A 20485-nucleotide genomic window follows, 5' to 3' on the forward strand; every position below is an offset into this window, starting at 1 on the left:
ACGATACCAGTTGCCATGCATGCTTCAAGGGAAAAACGTGATTTTTGGTTGATATTGCGGAATCTCTTTCAGAACTTTCAAATTCAGTTTGGAAAACATTGTAGAATAAATGGAATAGTGCAATAGTTTGAATATTTCATTTGAATGATCACGCCACAGGATTCTTTCCACAGGTTTTAAAGGTGCTACTTTACATTTCTAGTCCATAACTGTCTTTCGAAAGCATTCGAAATCAAAACGGGCGCTTTCCACTTTGCGGGCACTATCTAGTTTGAAATAAAATTAATGAACCATTAAAAATACCACAAGTCTAGTTCGTAGATAAAGATAGCTTTTTGTTTCTCAATTTTAATGGATGAAATACTGGTAGCTTTCCTCAATGCCCTTGAGTTGCCTCCTTAGTGAAGGTGCACTTTGATCGACTTTTAACCCTTTAAGCCCTAAGAGTGATCAGTATCAAATTTGTCCTTTTAATATCAATGCTTTGTAAAACAGAGTGGTCATGAGAATTGCGGACATGATCACACAAGATAAATTTGCTTGATATTTAATCACCTTCTAGCCACTACTTCTGTAGTAAATGAATGAGGCAACAAATGAGAATTCAAATTTTGATCTTAGGGTTTAAAGGGTTAAAGGGGGGGGGGGGGGGGGGGGGTGAGTCATATAAGAAAAGGCTGAACCTCACTCCCCTTATTCCCAAACACAAAGTATCCCTTGACTAAGGAGGGAATGAGTCTTCTTTTGAGAACAGAATAATGTAAAAATGGAGGGCTATATATACAATAGACCAGTTTGCAAAATATGCATGACCTAAACTGAACACAAATCGATCTGTCAATTAGGATTAGAATCAATCTAAATAAGTGGAGGAGAGAGGCAACCCGAGAGCCACTTACAGTTTAATTTTCACTCTGATTAGGCTTCTGAAAACAAGGAAAAAATAGACTTTTCAAATACGTTTGATTAAATCAAATACTTTATTGTAACATTTGTAAAACTGTTAGTATACGTAACGTATATACAAAACAGGTTGATAACAGTTTGCAGTCTGTTTCTAGATCTTACTATATCTACGTTGGAATATTTGAAAAAATAACTCAAAGATCCTTACTTCTTTCTTCAAAAAATTGTTGCAAGTTTTCAGGATAAAGTTATATGGCACACAGTTCCTGACTGGCATCTTTTTTATTATCATTATTGTTATTTATAGATTATCAGATAAAAATCGCTTATGGCGGAGCTTCAGGCGCGCGCGAACCGCGCACTAGCATAGCCCCAAGTTAAGAAATTTGGTTACCTATCCATATAAGAAAATTTGCTGGTCACACTTTCAATTGGCAGCTGCCAAAACAGGGTATCCACTGACCAGTATCACATGACCGTACTGCTGGCGCAGGTGTAAACCCATCGAGATCACGTGTTTTTACGTTTACCGCTGACCAGCTACTAGTTTTCAACTAATCGCAGGCTAAAGTTCCATATTCAACGTTGAAATCCTCAGAGACCCGTTTCTTGAAAGTCCCAACAATTACCGGGTCTAGAGAGCTCTTTTATTCAAGATCGTTTTCTTTGCAGTGGTTACAAGTCCCATTACTTTCTCTTTATGTTTCGCTTTTAGCCCTTGATAAATCTGTTTAGTATATACTAAGACAGTGGATAGTGTTTTTCGCGGGCTCTGGCTGGTTATTCAATCCGTGAATATCCTGCACTGTTCACTGATTCACCTCCAGTTCCTCCGAGCGAGCGACGCCAAACTCGCGTAAGTTGCGAGCAAAATGTCTTCCTGGTTTGCTGCCGTAACAAACAATGAATTTCACAACTAATCAAGCAACCTGTTCCCAAAATACACGAAGAAGGTGATGAAGTTCGATTTGGAAGTTCAAAAAGGTAAAGCTTTGTCTTTTCCACTTGAATTTATCGATAAAACCGTTGTTTTTTTTTACAAATGCAAATTAAGCTTAAGTCTTGCGTTACTTTATTTAGGTGACTTGTTCATAAATAAACTTAAAACTAAATTAAATAATCTTTTTTATAGAATGATTTTAAATACCAAAAGAATTCACAACTCCTTTTGAAGAAATTTCCCCGCAAGAGCTAAGCAAATGCCTTCAAAAGTTTTATTTGTCGGCAAGAAAAAGCGACGACCGCGGCCGATCGGTCATTGCGCGCCAAAATTGTAATTGTTGGCAACAGTAAATGAGTTAAAAATCATCATTTTTGTGCTCAATTATCTCACTGTTTTAGTACAAACTAAAACAATTATTCACCTCAGTGTCAATGGCTAGTGGGCCATTCCTACACCCCTCCCCCTTAAAGGGGCTAAGTAACGTATCGCGATATTCCCATCAGTCGTTAATTAACAGTTAATGAATGAGGCTGAGTATGTTATGAAGAATTATGGAGATCGAGGAGGGTGTTATATAACACCCTCCTCGATCTCCATAATTCTTCATGCGATACGAAAGCCGTATTCAATAATTGTTTTATTATTCATTCAAAATAATTCCTAGTTAAAAACATAGCTAAAACATGCTTACCTCCATCGATCCATCAATGTTAAGTTCATCTTCGATAGTGTACGTTTAGGTTTGTCCAGCTTCGCAAATATTCTCCAAATAACAGATGTCGCCCTCCGAGTTGTCTTCTTGCTGTTTTTGCTATGCTTTTAGCTATTACTTTGTCTAGTTCCAGCTGTAGTTCTTACTCTTGAAACTAGTGAAGTGTCGGCCATTTTTGTTTTCACAACCAAAACAACTCAACCTCGTCCCCAGGTCTTCTCGGTTAAAGGTTCATTAACCTGTAGCAGACTGCATTTTGACGTCATTTCCTCTTAAACACAAAATTCTTCCAAATTTGGTCATCAGTAACTGGTTATGGGGAATTATGCGCGTGCTTTTAGCCAATCAGAATTGGGGAAATATTTTGGATGAATAATAACTAGGATTAACTATGCTAAAACTGGCTTATTTGCAGCATGATATCCAAAAGATACTGAGGTGAAATTTATCCGTCTCAGAGCTACTTCTCAGCTATCAGTTAAATCTACGTTCATTTCGCTGGCTGATAAAATTTTGGCCGATTCTCAACTCCTGTATCAACAGGCTCTTGGTATTACTTAATACATTTCTGCTATATGATTGGCTTAGAGCAGTGGTATTTTACCTTAATTTGAAATACCTACATGTGAAAATTACAAACCTTTTCCAGGTAGTAGTATAAACAAATAATAGCATGATTTGTACTTGATATTTGGCACAAATACAACTCATGATATTTCAAAATTGTCTCAAATTTCACTTGCCTAACGGCTCGTGAAATTACGTATAACAATTTCGAAACATCACTCGTGGTATTTATGCCAAATATCACTACTAATCATGCTATTACCTATACTAACCCAATTACAACCTCTTATTACATCCACTTTGAAATCACTGGTTAGCCGTGCAATATGATTGGCTCTCAGCAGTGTGATTTATTCCTAAATCGCACCATTTTTTGCTTTAAAACGCATCTGCTCCAAATCGCGTCATTCATGTTCTAAATCGCATCATTTCCCTTTTAAATCGCACCATTTTTGTTCTATATCGCATCATTTCTGTTTCGAATACAAAACAATTTTGGTCTGAAATCATACTTGTGATTTCAAATCGAACTCGTGCTGCGCGCTCGTTCGATTTTGAAATCACGCGTATGATTTCAGACCAAATTTCACTCCACTCAGTTCAATTACCATTATTTATCCGGTAAGTCTAGGAAGCTTGAAATTAAGGATAGTGGTCCAATTTGTCTGCAATTCACTGTTGAGGGCCTCTTAAGAGAGGGATTAAGTGCCTTCCATTGTTGATTGTTGGCTCCTCTCTCTCCCAGCAAATTCTACTGTTCATAGCTAAACAACAAAAGTTAAGTGACGTCACTGGGGGAGAAAGATAGGGCAGTGGAAAGAACACACAGCTTTTAATTTACATATAGGAAGCTCCAGTTTTTCTTATTCTCCATAACAATAGAAACAAATAGATAAATGAAAAAAGATAAAACATTGAGATTCTTTCTAATTTCAAATCGATGTTAAGAGCATTTCGTAATGAGTGGATATAATCAACCGCCCTCAAGAGATTGTGGGTAAACGGGTAACCGTTATTGCTGCATTATTTACATTTTTGTGTCTGAGTTGTAAAAACTGCCTTTTCACTCATTCCACGTTAAGTGGGTAAATTGTGCCAAGGATTTTAGAAAAATCGAAGGTCAACAAATCAGACAAGTAGTTAGTTTAACCGAAAGATGTATTCTTGAAGGGTTAGAAACCAAAATTTGGTCAACATATCTTTTATCTATAAAAAGTTATAGCCTGTTATTTAATAGCATGTAGTGTGATATTTTGTATGGCTTGAAACAGCACAGTGTTGCATTATAGTATGTTTTTTTCAATTTAGCATACTATAAAATGTTTAAAATGAAATCCGTGGAAGGCTAAGGTCTGAGTTTTACATTTTAGTCAAGTCAGTGGCTCAAGGAATGAAAAAGTCAAGTTGTTCTGCCTTGGTGTACTTTGGTCTGACGTAACAAAATATTGAGAATTTAAAATTGCTGTGTTTTTTTTAATGTTTTTTCTTTAAAAAAGCCGTCAGACTAAACATTATTTTGCTTAATGTGAAGGAAAGAAAGTGTTGTTTACCTTTTTTATAGTTTGGAAACATGTGATCTAGTAGAAAACGAGTGATTATCAAATAAGTTTCGGTAACGGAAGTTACAGAAGGAAGGTAATATTTCATTTCTCTTCCAACTACTTACTTTTGGGATTACAGACCGTCTTAAATAACAACGCATATGACTTATTCCATTGAATTGAATTAATGCTAAACAATTTTGGATGAAATTTTGGAATTTTTGGGTGGAACAAGGCTAAAAACAACAAAATGAGCAAAATAAATTGAATTGAAAGAAAAAAATTAATAGATACATGGTAATCTGTTAGAATTCGTACAAGAATTGTAATACATGAATATTGTAAGGTCCATTCACAGAAAAGAGGGTTGAACTAGCGAAAACAGCTTCAGATAATCCACTTCCTGTTTTGTGTAACCTCCGTTACTTTAAAAAAAGTAACAAAATGATCAAGATGCCTGTCCCATTTTCATCTTATATTCCTAAATTGCCTAGAAATACTTCAAAGGAAAATAAACTTCTTTAAACTATGCAAAAAAAACTCGTCGAACACAAACTCAGCTAAAATTCCCTTATCACACTTGACAGAGAGGTATCTCACCAATGGCACTCGTATGAGGGTTACTTATGACGAAATATTCACCAGATGTCATCAAGGCTTGGGTTGTTTGATGGGGCAATCGTGTGACAGCATTTCCTGAAATTTTCCTGACGTTTATCCCACGTTTTAGAGACCGGACAAATTCTTGGTAAACGGAAGTTACAGTAACGGAAGTTACAATTCTACCTTTTCTGTTACATCTTGAAGTGAAATTAATAACTCGGAAAAACAAAACATACTCCATAATAATCCTCACTAGCTCCTCCGTCACCACAAAAATCAGCACGACCCACTTTTCATTTTTTCTTACTGCTATTGTGAGAGGGAATTTCTTTCCACAGGCTTCTGCTCCTCATATTCTGTATTGCGTATCAAAAAGAGCAAACTTAAGTAATATTTACCCGATGTAAATCATTCGCAGTATTTATTTCTAGGCCATTTGTGATCTGCCCTCAGATCGGTAACGGAAGTTTCATAAAAATAGCGGACACCAGTTCACTGTAGTTAAAAGGAACAAAACTGACCTGCAGTGAGAAATGATCATGTAGGACTTTAGTTTAGGTCCCTCCCGAGACATTGATTGATTGTTTCCATAGTATAAGGCGACAAGCAAAAATATACCGTAACCTTCTATACCCACTCTCTCTGTGGACATAGCAACATTGCATTTTTTGGACACTTATTTCAGCGAAATAATTATGGGAAAACAATTCGACTCCCCAAAACTTGCCATGGACACCAAAAAAATGGTAATTTACCCACTTAACGTGGAATGAGTGTTTTGCATTATCTTTATAATCATTTACTTCCGTCCAATCTAATCGTTTTAGTAAACGGAACACTATCTGCAGTTTATATTCATCAGTTATTCATTGGTATGGCATAAATACCAGGGCCGATCTTTGTTCAAAGCTGGGTTAAGATAACCCAGGGTTAGTGCGAGATTAGAATTCAGATTTGAAAGCTTAAAAAGCATTTCAGCTTTAATTCTTTTTGTCGACAAGTTGATGATTGGAAGCTCTAAAAATAGCACGGAAAATCATCCAAGAAAATGCTTTTGAACACAAGAAAAAGAAACCCGGGTAAAATTTAACCCCGGGTTAAGCACTGATCGGCCTTCGAACAACTGGGCCCAGGGTAATTTTAATTTCTAACTATTGACTTCATAGGGAAAATGCCAGCCAATGAGAACGCGGGACATGCCCTAAAAATAGTGTTAAAATTTTAGGATCTTGTATCGAAATTGGTGCTTTTGTTTTGCAATGGGAGGTATAGATAAAATCGCAAAGAAATGAAAAAAAGCCCTTGAAACACATCAACTTTATTAAAAGCACCATTTTTTATCAATCGACACAACTTAAATACGGCATAAAATATTATGAGGTTTTTAGTTTCTGTTTTTTGTTCTGTTTTTATATGTTTTGATTTTGCTGTTGTTTGTTTGCTTTTATTTGTCGTTTTTCTTTTTTTTTTTTTGTCTTTAAAAAAGAGGGGTTGTAAGTCCACTTCATTATAGTCCAAAATAGGGTGACTTGGTCTATAATTCACAAAATATCCAAAGATATGTTTGTGTTCTTGACAATATTTTGGAGTACAATTTAACAACTTCAAGAAACAGTGTTTCCAACAACAAAAGCGTTCCAAGAAGTATCTTTAAAAAATCACATTTTTTATTCGCTTTTTCCTGTTCTTCTTGCTTTACAACCACCTGTCAGTTTTACGTCAAATACTTGGCAATGTGGACGCGTCTGCTTGTAGAACTAATTAAAAACCCGCTGTTGCAAGTGAGTTTTATTCGACATTAGCGTTCTTTCAAAGGATCTTTAACTTTGCGGTGAAAATAGGTAAGAATGACTTGAAATATGTTTAAAAGGTGCTAGTTATGCAAAAAAATTGACTCTTCTTTTCCTTTCCCTCGCTAACTGAGGTACGATGTATTTAGAAACTGTTTAGATGAATACTTTTAATAATAACGGTGGTTAAAATATCACTAAGGTGATTGAATTTTCAGTTGAAGTTTTCTTTATCTAACGCTTCAAATATCAGTAGAGGATCTATAAACAATAATTAGACGTTATTACGAATCGTAGACAAATCACTCAGGGAATTGCTTGCCGTTGTTGTTAGAATATTCTCACCTATTTTCAGAGCATTAATTTTTCTATACTTCTTTTAATTTTATTTCGTCAGTTTTTTCTAGGTTGTATTTTGTGGTTCAGTTTTTGTACACCTCCCACGATTCAAGATTTTGGTAAAGAATTCATGGATGTGTTTCAGCACAGCCTTGAAGAAATAAATCTAACCGGTTTTTGAGCGATTAACATAAACATCAATAACCATAATGATTCCTTTTCTTAGCACATGTATTATGATAATACATTTGAAATCGCATTATCGAGTGGACAAACGCAATTGGCAAAGACGGATTTTTCAATGACAGCAACTGCTTTTCAAGCGTTAATTCATACTTCTGCTAGTCAAACTAACAATTTTCTTATTTTAGTTTGCTTACAGTTTCAAAAACGGCAAGTAAGATGTTAATTATTTAAGAGGAAAGCTGTTTTGTCGTGGATGATACAACTTTGCGCCTGTATAAACGATACCGTATGTGAAGGGGGATTTCTCCATATTCTACAAGAGCTTTTATCTTGCGAGTTTGAAACCAACAAAGATATTGCTGTGAAAATAGCATTTCTCTTTCATAAAATTACTCTATCACAACCTCACTTTCAGCAAAGAAATGATTTATTTTACAAAATGAAATAAAAAAGAAAATGAATATAAAATGCCAAACAAATTGAACAGTTGCTAATTACACTTCCTGCAGCTTTAGTTGGTTTATTCTTACTAGTTATAATTAACGCTTCTTCACGCAAGCCCGGTTGACCGCGCTAGCCAGGTTACCGGGACCAATTTCGCCTTGGGTTCTCATGAGAAACTTCAGCACGGTTTCCGAGACGAGAAAAGGCCCAAAAAAGCGAAACAAAATAATTTCAACAACTTTCGCGCCTATCATAGCATTGGCAACACTCAAGGCTATATCAGTGCAGTTAAATGGAAAGCTTATGATGTTGAAAATATGCAGGCAATGCAAGACGATACCATCCGAACGGCCAGAATTTATCCCGCTTTCATCCCGGTAACCGCGGGTTGAAGTGCTCACATGGCAAAATTTCCAGCCAGCTCTACAGAGATCCTGGTTGGAAAAACCGAGATCTCGGAACCGAGCAAGTCCCCCCTCATATGAACACATCAAAAATTTTACAAAGGATTCAGATCAAGCGAGATCTCGGAAACCGGGAAGCCCGGTCAACCGGACTGTAACACTGGGGCGGTTGGTCTATCAAAGTAAGCTGTTCAGTGGATAATGCCGGTCACGTAACTTGTAACAAATCTTTCAAAGGAATGAAAGAAGAGATATAAGAAGAGTGATACATCATACGTAAATTTCTATTATAACATAGCTAGAAAATTCCCCTAATCAAATTCAGTAGCGCGAGCGTGCTTCATATTCCTATTGAGCACGCTGATGACATCAATAACTTAGCAATCCTGAGTCTCCTGAGTGCATCCATAACTCGGCGGTACACGATAAAGCGTTTACCATATGTTTTATAAGGAAATTTAAGAGGAAACGTTTGAATTTGTTAACCGATAGTAAGGAAAAGAGGTAAGTGTTGTTGTTGTTGTTGTTGTTGTTGCCATCTCCACCAGCTGTGCGGGCTATGGCGTGAGATCATTCTTTGCAAAGTTGTTTTCTCTCAATGACAATTTTTCGGTGAATTAATAGTTTTCCGGCACTTAAATATGGATTTTACAATCATTTTAGAGTATACTTTCTCTCAGTTTCAGGATAAAAACATAAGCTTAACTGTGAGGAAAAAAAATATACGCACAAACATTGACGCGTACTGCTTTGAGCGCGCCCTACAATAATATAATTTTAAGTTAACTGGTGCGTTGATCGCTTTGATAATGTTATAAAACAATTAGTTCATGCTGCAGCTGTGCGTATGTCGAGATATTGAGCACTTGGGAAGTTTGGAGAGCACTCAAGAGGCTAGAGTTGCACTCGGCTACGCCTCGTGCAACTCTTACGCCTCTTTCGTGCACTCCAAACTTCCCGCGTACGCAATATCTCGACATACGCACACTGACGCATGAACTAATTGTTAATTAATGCAGTTGGGAAGGATTTGCTAAATATGTTGCCCCATTGCGCAAACTTAGGGCCTGGGGCCCGTTTCTCGAAAGTCCCGGTAACTTTTCGGGTCCGTAATCAAATATTCAAATCGAAATATAAAGAATAAGAGCGCGGGTCCTGGCTAGCAGACTACTCCATTGTGTTTCACTAACTGATGGTTTTATCATGCTAGATGCAAAACTATTGAGACCTCGATCTTTAATATAAACGGCGACAGTTTACCGGGCCCGTTAATTATCGGGACTTTCGAGAAACGGGCCCCTATTTACATGGAGTAGGGGACCCCGGTCTAGTGGGGTTGGCTTCTTTTGTTTTCACGCTCTGGGGGACACAAAACAAAAGAAACCTACCCCACTAGACCGGGGTCCCCCACTCCATGTAAGCAGAGTCTTAATCACACAGGTGTTTCTTGTACGGTCATGTTTATTCCAAAAACATGTTGTATTAAATTAGAAACTTGCCGGCTAACGGTGCACCGATACAGAGACAATGACCTAGCTTAACCTGCGTAGCAGTCACAAAGAGAAAAAGGGAGAGCAATCAAACAACGTGTTGCAGTGAAAGGCTAAACACGAGTCATAAGCTCGTGATAAAGTGAAACGTGACCTTAGAGTTTGCTTCAACAAAGAGAGGTTTTTTCTCTATTCTCTTTAGCGCGTAGGTCAGTACACTAGCATTCTAAACTGGCCTTGACTGAGTAAACCTTAATTTTGCCCCACTAAATCTTAAAACCATAACCCTCTCTCCCCGCCCCTAGATATACTCCTCCTTTTTTTCCTTCCTCCCAATATCCTAACCCTTTCTACGCCTGGTATCTTTTTTCTTACTCTCAGATCACAGCTGGTAAATACAATGTCCACAGAACAAACAATAGATTCAAATCATGACAGCGCCGAGGTTTGCATTAGGCGTCTCTCAAGAAAACTGTCGGAAGTGGAAATTGTGATGGCAACACAGGAGGGTAAAGCAAATCAGATGAAAAAGGAGAGAGATGCAGAGAGGAGTGAAAACGAACAGCTAAAAAAGGAAGTGAGAAGGCTGAATAATGAGCTTCTAAAAGAAAAAACAATTTCGGCTGCATTGATAAAAAGGAATTGTAAAGAGGAAAACGATAAGGAGATCACAGATGGAAAACAAGAGAAAGGTAATTTATTGCGAAGAGTAATTTACTACAATCCCTAACAGTACTTGAGATTTAGAAATCAGATAAAAACAGCGAGATTTGGCAACCTTTTTTTAATTATTTTTTTGTGCCTGACATGTGAAATAAAACATAAATAAGTACTTTGCTTCATTTTTTCCACAAACTTTATTTTGACGTCATATCTCGTAACCATAGAAACTGATCATTACTAAACTTGTCTCAAAATGCGTGTGAGAGATGAACGAACAGCTACTGAAAACGTCAGGTGCTAATGTTTAATCGTCTAGGTAACAACTCCGAAAAAACCTCTTCCGAGGGTTAAATTTGCTTCCAAGCTCCGAGGGTCTTCGAATAGCTTGGCCCTTCAGTGAAGCCAAGACATGTATATTCGTTTCCAGCTGTAACACAAGCACTAGAGACCCTACGGGTTATAGCAGGCAAATATGTTCCCCATGCCAGTGTCAGTAGGTGTTCCAAACAAATCCTTAGGAAGTTGAACCTTTTTTTTTTATATGTAAAAACTATCTTTTGACTCAACGCATCTGCATCACGGATGCTGGCCACGTGAAAACACTCTATACCGAAACGGATTGTAACTTGAAGCCTCTACTTGTAACGACAACTGTAATAACATGGCTTGCACATAAAAATGGATTAAGCCCTGGGTCCAGTTATTGTCGATGAATAAATTTCTGTAGCCAAATAGATATTTTAGAGTAAGTCTTACAATAAAAAGCTTCAGTACTTTACTTGTAGCCTCAAAAATCTTCAGGTGAGACAAATTGTTCCTTTTTGATATCTTAAGAGATCAGGAAGTTTCCCGTGGTGGACTTCCCTGCATTGAAAAGAGATCTGACTGGGGATGCTCGTCGTTTCCCGTAGGGGTAGAAAGTACAGATTTTGGTCTTACTTAGGGTGCTCAGGACCTGATTAATTGTCAATTTTTACTTACTTAGGGCTGTAAGTAGCGAAATATCCACATAAACATTGGCAAATATTGTCACACTGTGTTGGAGTAGGGTCTTCTTTTAAGATCAAATAAAGGCTTAAACCACGCCTAAATTGGTCTCGCTCCTTTAAGGTATTACCAAGCATCTCAACCACCTTTACTTGGGAGTACCACCCTCCCCTCCCCGAAAAAAGGTTTGGAGGCTTACGCAGTTTTTTGCCTATAATCAGGTAACGACGATTTTGTGCCTTCCCAAACACGTAGAGGAAGCTTACCAGTTTCATCACTGTGGAAACCATTTCAGCGAAGAGGCCCCCAAGACTTCACCAAAGATTTGCGAAAGTTGCTGGACAGGAGAAGCAACGAGTTACTTCAGCAAAAGCAGCAGTACCGGATTTTTGAACACAGGTTTAAACAACAGGCTGATAGATGCATTAAAATGGATGGCGACCTGGAACGCCTAGACCAACTGCTGGTCGAATTACTTGGGCTGCACGCAAAGTGTCATGGCTGCTCTATTTTTCAGCACAATAAGATCGTTATCTTAGGAAAGAAAATAGAACTCCATTGCACAAAGTTGATTATATCCTGTATTGCAATGGTTCTAGTGGTGTTATATATTTTCTTTTCATAGGAAAACTAAGTGGAAATTAATACCGTGGCATTTCCACGAAACTGTTGCTCGTTGAAACGGTGCTTAATGGATTTAACTAAGACATAACGCAGGAAAAGAGGAAGAACATGTCGTTGTTTAGTTCACTTGGTAACTACCGTTAGAATTAATAGTCATTTATGATACAGCCAGGCATTTACCAGATCAGCCCGAAAGGAGCAACTTTTTTAGGCTTCGTTCAGGTATAAATGAATGAAATGTTAGGGAATTCATAAGTTGCAGTATGTGAAAGGATAGGATAATCTAACGTTAGGTATTATGAGGGTCTTTAACTAAAAATGTTGGAAAATACGTGCCCTGTGTTTATGTCATTTTATTTTATTAAATGTTAAACGAAAATTAAAATGACAAAAATACTTCCCGTTTTAGAGATTTTGTTCTTATTAAGTATGTACGTTGAAGGGGTGTACCATGAATAGAAGGTACAGTTGAACACTCCACAACGGTCACCTTGGGGACAGAAGAAAGTGACCGTTGTAGAGAGGTTTCAAACAAGAGTCAATGTATGGACTGTCTGCCAGAAATGTGGCCGTTGTAGAGACGTGGCCGTTATTAGAGGTTCGACTGTTTACGAAAGGGGTACTTTTTTCTGTCAAAAATGGTATGGTTGAACCTCGGGGCGGAGTCTTCCCGTAGAAAACATTATTGAGTAACCCCCCTACCCCAGCCCCGAGCAATAGACATATCTTAGTTTCACAGATCAACTCACTTTTTTCGCACTCAAACGGTTTGTTAATAACATATTTTTTAGTTACTTTCATTTTTCAGGGGCACCCAACGTCAATTTTCGGAAAATATCTGTTCGGAAGACGATTTGAGATCTAGAATTTTCGGAACATTTGTTGTAAAATTCCTTGCTTGCCTGTCTCTCCAAGGATTTTCGAACATCTAAAGAATGGTATAATTGGCCATTTTTAACGGATTTTTTTGCCTAAAAAGAACACCTGGAATTTTCGGGAGCCTTTTCTTTCTGGCTGAATTTTCGAAAAGGTAAGTTTTGGTCCCTATAATTTTCGGATCACTAGACGTTCACCTAGGAAATCCGAACTGATAAAAAAAATTAGGAGATAAATTTATGCCTATATCTACCGTAGAATGCTAAAATACGTTTAACAATGCAATGTTTAAGTGGTTTTGAACCATATTCTCGTTGGTTGCCCCCGATGTTTTTCTTATTTGACAACGGCGGTTATTACTTGGTAAACATTCATGTCAACTATGTCAGCGAGTGTAGTACAGACATGAAGGGCCTCTAGGAACTCAAAGAAGCAGTTCAACGGCCTGAGAAAACAGCGGACATTTCACTACGCCACCGCTGGTTACCCCGCGAAAAAACGTCTGAGAAACGCGTCACTATCTAGCCCGTTCCAGGCTCTCAGATAGTGCGGAAGAGGCAAAAGAGTGGGGAAGACGCGAAAGTGGAAGGTACGCGTTTTATTTTCATAATCCCCTCGGACCCGACTATCTCGGAGCCTAGAACAGGCTAGTCACTATCAAGATGTGGGTGTTAGTGCTTCAGATTGGTCGCGTCTGGTCGGACATTTGCTTCAACCAATCAGAGGCACTATCCAGATCTGGCACGAGTCGATGGAATATCTCCGTTCGTTCCTCAGAACACATTTCGCGGGGAAACCAGAGTGGTGGAGTCGTTCAAAATGTCAACTGTTTTCTCAGGCTAAGAGGTATTTCAAGGGTTACAATTTTATCAGTCACACCTTTTCATAATTTCGGGCAGTAGTCACCATAACTTGTAAAATTTATCTTTAAGATGACAGTTTCATATATAGTTTCATATGATTCATATAAAATATCATTAAATAGATTGATAATAACAATGACAATAATAATACTAATGATGATCGGATGCATGGGGATCCCTATGGCAGTGGTGACGATTTAGTTTCATATGATTCATATGAAATATCATGATGAATGGATAATGTTAATAGACCCTTAATAAATAAGGCCACAGTTAACTTCTGCTTGTTTTATTCTAACGACATTAATAACTAAATTAATATCAATATCTAAATTACATCCATCTGACACTGATAAAAATTAAGCAACTTGCTACTGTTCTCTCCGGGCATTTTGGACCACGCTTCAAGAGAGGGTGCCGTTGAGTCCCAGCGTTGAGTCGTCTGATGAGCTATCCAATGATCATTTGAAAGGTTAAATAGTCACCATAAGGTAAAACAACCAATTGATAAAATAACTCCACAAAGCAAATAAATCGACGCCGTAATAATCCTCTGCTGGAGAGGATGGCAATCTAAAACTACTGGAAACTAACAGAAAATGAAACAGAACACCTGTGACTAGAAATGTGAGCAAAAACAAAACTAACGCGCGGCAACTACAGCAAAATACTCCATATACAGAAGGTAGAGCACGCTTAAACATTTTCATAGCTTTTGCTGGTTTGCTTTCATCACCGCGAACTGAAGTTATTTCTAAGTTAGCCTTGTGTTGCAAAACAGCTTTCTCCTTATCGGTTTCATCCATTCCCGTGACTTCACGCGCCTGCGATGATCCAACGCTGCAATGTGGACAGTCATGCGTAATGGACTCCGCCAGCTCTTGCACTCTTTTATCGAGGTTGCGTTCAGCAATTTCAAGTAACCTCTGGCTTTCACTTAAACGATCAACTTCAAGATAAACTTTTTCGAATTTAGAAAGCCCTCGATCCATCACTCCTTTTATTTTTTCAACTTCCTCACCTAAACTCTCAGAAAAATCCGCCACGGCATTAACGTGTTTAGCTGTTTTCTCGCAGGGATGATTCCTGTCGCAAGAAATGCCATTTCTTTTGATCAGTCTGTTTGTAAGCTCTTTGTTGCGTTCAATTTCTCTAATAACTTCTACTTCTTTCTCCGTTAATTGTATTTGTAAATCGTACACTTGCTGGACCAATTTTGCATTTTCTTGTTCTAACTCGATTTTTGTTTGCTGCATCTCCACCCACTTATTTTCAATTCGCAACATTGCAAGACCTGTAAAGAAAATACAATAACAAAGAGTCCAACTCGGCTTAAAAAAAACGCTTTTTGTCTAAAGCAAACGTGCATGATGGATTCCAACACACGAAATAAAATTAAAATCAGGACAGGCCAATTACAAAATTGTAAATCTTTAGCGCTTATTATGGAAGTGCATTCAGCCCTGACTGAGTCTGTAGCTAGATTATAGAAGCGCGTATACTAATGAAATAACCACAATCAAATAATCTAAATGAAACATAACAGGAGTAACATGTTTAAAAACCCTAACTGGCGAGAGGAAACCAATTTAGAAGCTATTTACAAACAGTGACAAGTCAGGCAAGCGGGCTCGGGACTGCCGAAACATATCTCCATCTAGGTTCAGTGCGCATGTACTGAAGATTGGTGTTCACCCTGAATGATACTGGGTTTTTTTTTAACAAATAGCCACATGATATGCTAAACAACAGCAACTTCTTTACCGCCTCGATCGAAGGATTGAACCGAGTTTACCAGTCATCAATATTAGTGTACCGTGAACGAGACATTAATTTTTTTTAACAACTGATTACACTCGATAGAATTAAACAATCCTCTCAACTCTCGAATGAAACCATCAGTTGTGACCCAATTGCAATGTATTAGGTCACTTACGAGTGGTACAGGGAAGTGATCCATAAAACGATCGCACCACACTGTTTCATAACGGCTCTTTCTTTTCTCCCCGTCGTTGTGTAATCCAAAAATCCATTATATTTTCCCCTTGGCGGAAATATTCAATGCGTTTTTGCATTTTGTTGAATTTTTAATACCCATACCCTGTAAACGATTAAGGGAGACTGGCAACCCAATCATTACCTATATGTCTTGCTTTATGGGCTAAGGAACTCATTTGGCTTTATGCTAGCTACAAAGCTCCTCACCTTCATTTGTCCAAACACCTGTCCACCAAATGAACAGCCCTGCCCTTTTGACTAAGCCACGAACACATTTCCTTGGCAAACCGAGCATACAATCCAGGACTGTTTGCTCTTCCTTTAGAGGTCCTAAAGACAAAATAAACATCTTACAATCAGGCTTCATAGTTGTCCAAGCCGATTCTTTTATTCCACTTAAGCGTAAAATGCTCTAATATGGCACAGGAAGGGGATCTCAAATGAGGATCGAAGACGCTGTACTTTTTCATTAATACCGAACGGAGTTGAGTGTATCAGGCACTCTCCTCACCAAAGCTCCGCGTCCATACAAGCGATTTTGCATTGATTTCGACCCTTCAGGCCAAGCCCTCAGAAACGCTTATCTGACGTGCTTCTTCGTTTTAGGATGTCTTCGGACGCTCATGTTTCTCCTTGCACCAGCGGTACTCGTAGCCAATTATCAGCTTTTCAACAAGACATGAATCTAAATATGAGTGGTTACGAACTATTTCCATTCCAACCTTGAGTAGGAGGGAGCCAGTCTATAAAATGTATACGAACATGAAGTCCCACTAGGCCGGTTTCGTGCTCTTCCCCCCCCCCGGGGGGGGGCTTTTCTATATATTCCAGTTTTGACAGAATAGGCACCCCTTTATATACCTTCTATTGACAACTGCATGATACCACTTTCACAAACCTATAGTTTAGAACTTTGGTCGTCTAAGTGTGCAAAACGGAACATTCATTAGATTCGTCTGTTTAGCTGATAGCCCTTGAATTGATGAATGAATGACAGATTTCGCTACTCTTTCATATACTTCAACTAGTGAAATTCCTGCATTTTCATATCCCACAGAATGATTCCTGGAGTCGGAAAAAGGAACCCGAGCTTTCAGGCGGAGCCTGCTCGTATATGGCATTATGGGGAGTACCTCCCCGATCTTCGTGCAAAGCCCCATGAAGTTAAGGGGATTCCAACCTTCCTTGACTGTTACCATAACATCGGCTGAAGTTCAATTGGAGAGACACGCACAGCCCTCGACAGTGGCAAACTGAGGCCAAGCCCGAAACGTCTGGAAATTATAGGACTTTTAAGAATTATAAACAATTATCCTCCTTTAAAGCTCTTTTTTTTTTCTATTCTCAAGAGTAAAGTATAGCTTTGATGTTATACTGGAAGATCAAAGCCGGAATTTTGTTTCCTATTAACGAACAAAAATCGGTTTGGTTTAGGTTCAAAGTCCAAGATATGCATTCCACCACTTCCCCGTAACAAATCAGTTCCTAAACGGACGCACGCGCCAATAGATAGATAGTCAATTTAAACTGTAATGTCGCTATTCTTTGTAAATTGGAGCATTGCTAAACATTTTAAAAAAGAAAAAACACGCACTTCAATCGTGAAGAAATAGATAATTAAGAATAGATCGAGTATCCATCCCAGTTTTTATCAGACAATTTTTATCAATTTTTTTTCCTACTCTTTGTTTTCCAGTTGGTAATTTGCTCCGTTAAAATAAATAAACAATGATAAAAAAGAATCTCTGAATGTCTTTAACTAATCACGATACAAGAGATCTCTCAATTTATATTAAATAAAATACCTGTGTTGTGGACTTCACATTCTTTACATTGCGGAAGTTTAGAAGACCTTGATTTCCCCTTGCGGTGTACCTCAGTGCGAAGTTCTTCGACTTCATGTCGTAGTGAGCTGTTAAGAGTGATAACCTCGTCCCTTTCTTCCCTCAGGTAACTGGAAGTGGCTCTTTGCTGTTCAAGTGAGTATTCCAATAAACTCAACTTGTTTCTTAAGTAATTTAAATCTTGCTCGTCCTTAATTTTAGCCGCTGTTGGTACAGAATCGTCGGAAAAGCCAAATGTATCGTAACTAACTTCTTTCTTGCTAGATGGTAGTCCACTCTCTGCATCGTCTCCCACTAAGTAAGGGGTTCCCTCCATTGCGGACTATTTAAAGCAGCTCTGAAGCCCCTGAAATTTAAATAAACCGAACAAAATGCTTACATCACAATCAGCCGAGCTGTGAAGAACTAACCGAAATCGTTTACGTCAGCTGCTTAGATTAGTTTCCGCGCGCAGTATCAAATCTTTGCTGATGAGGTTAAAATTAAATGACTTTTCCCAATTTGCTCTTTTATTAATCCGGAGATAAGTGCGTGTCATGCGCAATAAAGAAACTCTGGAAACTCTGGGACAACCCACGTTGTTCACAACATAAGATGAAAAATAAATAAACAAAATAAAAAAATCGTAGCATTTTTAAAAACATAAATCACAAGATTTAATATCGCACTGACAAATTGACTGCTTTTGTTGCTTGCTTTTCGAGGTGTGTAATTTTATATCAGTATATCATAATAAATGAATTTTAATTTGCCGTTTCAGTATGTAAAAAGTTTAGCACGTGCTATAATGACTAATGCTTTCGCAAACAACGATTTGCTGTGTTGACCTTTGAAAGATAATACGGCCAGGATTAATCTTTGTACTGTAAACGTGTTTCTCTTTTAAGTTGAAAACTAGGAAATTCGTAAACGGAGATAGACTTTAACCCGTATTCGTAGCCTTTGACAAACCGCACAAACATATCGCCTGACTTTAAAAAAGGCGTCGGCGTCAACTCTGTATACTTGTAGCATAATTGGCCATAAGTGATTTATTCTGTTTGAATACTTTTTTTGACGATTATGTTTTAAAGTTCCACCAGTCAGTATGAACAGAAAGCATAAAAAAAGAGATAAACTCAGTGTCAGTCTCCGACTAGTCACGAGTGCGAGAATATTTTTTATTGGGTACTTCTAAGATTTTGCTCATTTTAGTTATCTGTTATAATATTTGAATTAAAAACAATCTGTGTTATAAGGTGGGTTAATTTTTTTTTCAGTCTATTTTTTCTCAGCCAACTCGATTCGCCTACCTTTGCTTACTTCCCTATATCCGAAGTCTAAGAGAACCACTGTATGAGGGGGTTTATAGGTGTTAATTTTTTAGAGAAGATAATTCGTGATAACTTACCTTATCGTCTTGTGACTAAGGAGAGAGTCTTCAACCGGTGTTAGCCTCCTGCCGATCCACGATGAAGGGCCGTAGCTGCCTTAATTGGCTTAGTCAAACAGCAAAGACGCCACTGCGCCCCAATGACTCGATCGTGAGAGTGAGTGATCAAACCAGTCGGATGATATACTGAAATAGAGAAAACATAATGGACTAATGGACTGTCAAGTGCAATTGTACAAATTCCAATTTAACCAAGAGAGGATCTCTGTCAAAACTAATAGGTCGGACCGGATGTTGCTAATTTTCGCCATTTAAATATACGCTTTGTTTCCCCTTCACTGTCCGTGACCAACAGTTGACTATCATTTAATTAATTCTTATTCATTGTCATGTTTATTTCTCCCTTTTTTTTATTCATAGGAATCAAGGTTATGGAAGATCTTTGGAAAGGGGTGCCCAATTCAGGGGTCATCGTGAGTTTGCGCTGTTGCAGTCCTTTCCCAACAATTGTGGATTTAATCTATCCCATAAAAAGTAGTTGTCTGTGACACAGGCTAACAAAAGTTGAATTTTTTTTCTCGCAAAATTTAATTTTGGATACCATATGACCACTCCCTCTGATTCCTAGTAGGCAAATTGCAAAGTAAAAAATTATTTTTCATGCACATTTTCATCTCATTTTGGCGTGATTGTAGGCCAGTAATAGCTTGCAGTGGGAATTTGATCTTACCGGAAAATTTTTTTCTAAAGGACACAATGACTGTATAGTAGTGCTACTTTAAACCCATAAAGCAAGAAACAGACGGCAAAACTAGGAAAAGAGGGAGAAAAAAGTTTTTGCTTGGAAACAGTTTGTTTTCTAAATGAATTCAATGACAGTCTCGGAGAGAAGGAACCGGGCGGAAGTTACCACCCAGGATCATTCCGTGACTGATCGGATCAAGCCATCAATTAATGAATTTTATAGAAAGGAACGTGAAAACCAGAATTACGAACAAATGAGGTGGCATAATCTCTTGTAAAAAAGGATCTAGATTACGGCAAGGGGCGGACCATTACCATTTTTTTTTTGCGCGGGGGGGGGGGGGGGGGGGTGGTGATTGGGGAATTTTGGGGTTGCATGAAGTTTTTTCAAGATTTGTTTTTTTTCGTTTAATGACATTTCCCTTCATTTCCCTTGTATGAAGTTTTTTTAGGCCAGTGCATGAATATGTATTAGGGTTATTTGGCGTGCTTGAATTTTTTTTCCACGCGCGAATCAGTATTTTTTTGTATTTCGCCCAACTCCTCCACTGCTCCTCCGCCTCCAATAAGTTGGCGAAGGAGAAAGATG

The 20485-nt window shown here is 38.1% G+C and overlaps 2 protein-coding genes across 3 annotated transcripts; one reads left to right on the plus strand and one right to left on the minus strand.

The window, feature by feature from the left end:
* Positions 1–7021: 7021 nt before the first annotated feature.
* LOC140926332 (uncharacterized) lies at positions 7022–12374 on the plus strand. The gene is made up of 3 exons (XM_073376085.1): positions 7022–7113; positions 10307–10617; positions 11797–12374. The coding sequence occupies exons 2-3, from the start codon at positions 10326–10328 to the stop codon at positions 12198–12200; spliced, it is 696 nt and encodes a 231-aa protein (XP_073232186.1). The 5' UTR covers positions 7022–7113; positions 10307–10325; the 3' UTR covers positions 12201–12374.
* A 1837-nt stretch (positions 12375–14211) lies between these two features.
* Positions 14212–19325, minus strand: LOC140928910 (uncharacterized). Of its 2 annotated transcripts, XM_073378711.1 has the most exons (4): positions 19171–19325; positions 17742–18126; positions 16144–16266; positions 14212–15232 (listed from the first exon to the last, which is right to left on the minus strand). In XM_073378711.1, exons 2-4 carry the CDS (start codon positions 18094–18096, stop codon positions 14412–14414), a joined length of 1299 nt encoding a protein of 432 aa, XP_073234812.1. In that variant the 5' UTR covers positions 18097–18126; positions 19171–19325; the 3' UTR covers positions 14212–14411. The 2 variants fall into 2 exon arrangements, with proteins under 2 accessions (XP_073234812.1, XP_073234813.1); XM_073378712.1 differs by lacking the exon at positions 19171–19325 and having other exon boundaries at positions 17742–18249.
* Between the last annotated feature and the right edge of the window lie 1160 nt (positions 19326–20485).

The sequence above is a fragment of the Porites lutea genome, chromosome 2 (assembly GCF_958299795.1).
Source record: "Porites lutea chromosome 2, jaPorLute2.1, whole genome shotgun sequence".
Classification (NCBI taxonomy): domain Eukaryota; kingdom Metazoa; phylum Cnidaria; class Anthozoa; order Scleractinia; family Poritidae; genus Porites; species Porites lutea.

Bases quoted from the DNA above. Each gene is read 5' to 3' on its own strand.
- LOC140928910 (XM_073378711.1), bottom strand. From the start codon at position 18,096: ATGGAGGGAACCCCTTACTTAGTGGGAGACGATGCAGAGAGTGGACTA. The intron at 16,267-17,741 runs GTATTTTATTTA...TTTTGTCTTTAG, and splicing joins ATGTGAAGTCCACAACACAG to GACCTCTAAAGGAAGAGCAA. The intron at 15,233-16,143 runs GTGAGGAGCTTT...TTTTCTTTACAG, and splicing joins AGGTGTTTGGACAAATGAAG to GTCTTGCAATGTTGCGAATT.
- LOC140926332 (XM_073376085.1), top strand. From the start codon at position 10,326: ATGTCCACAGAACAAACAATAGATTCAAATCATGACAGCGCCGAGGTT. The intron at 10,618-11,796 runs GTAATTTATTGC...GCCTATAATCAG, and splicing joins AGATGGAAAACAAGAGAAAG to GTAACGACGATTTTGTGCCT.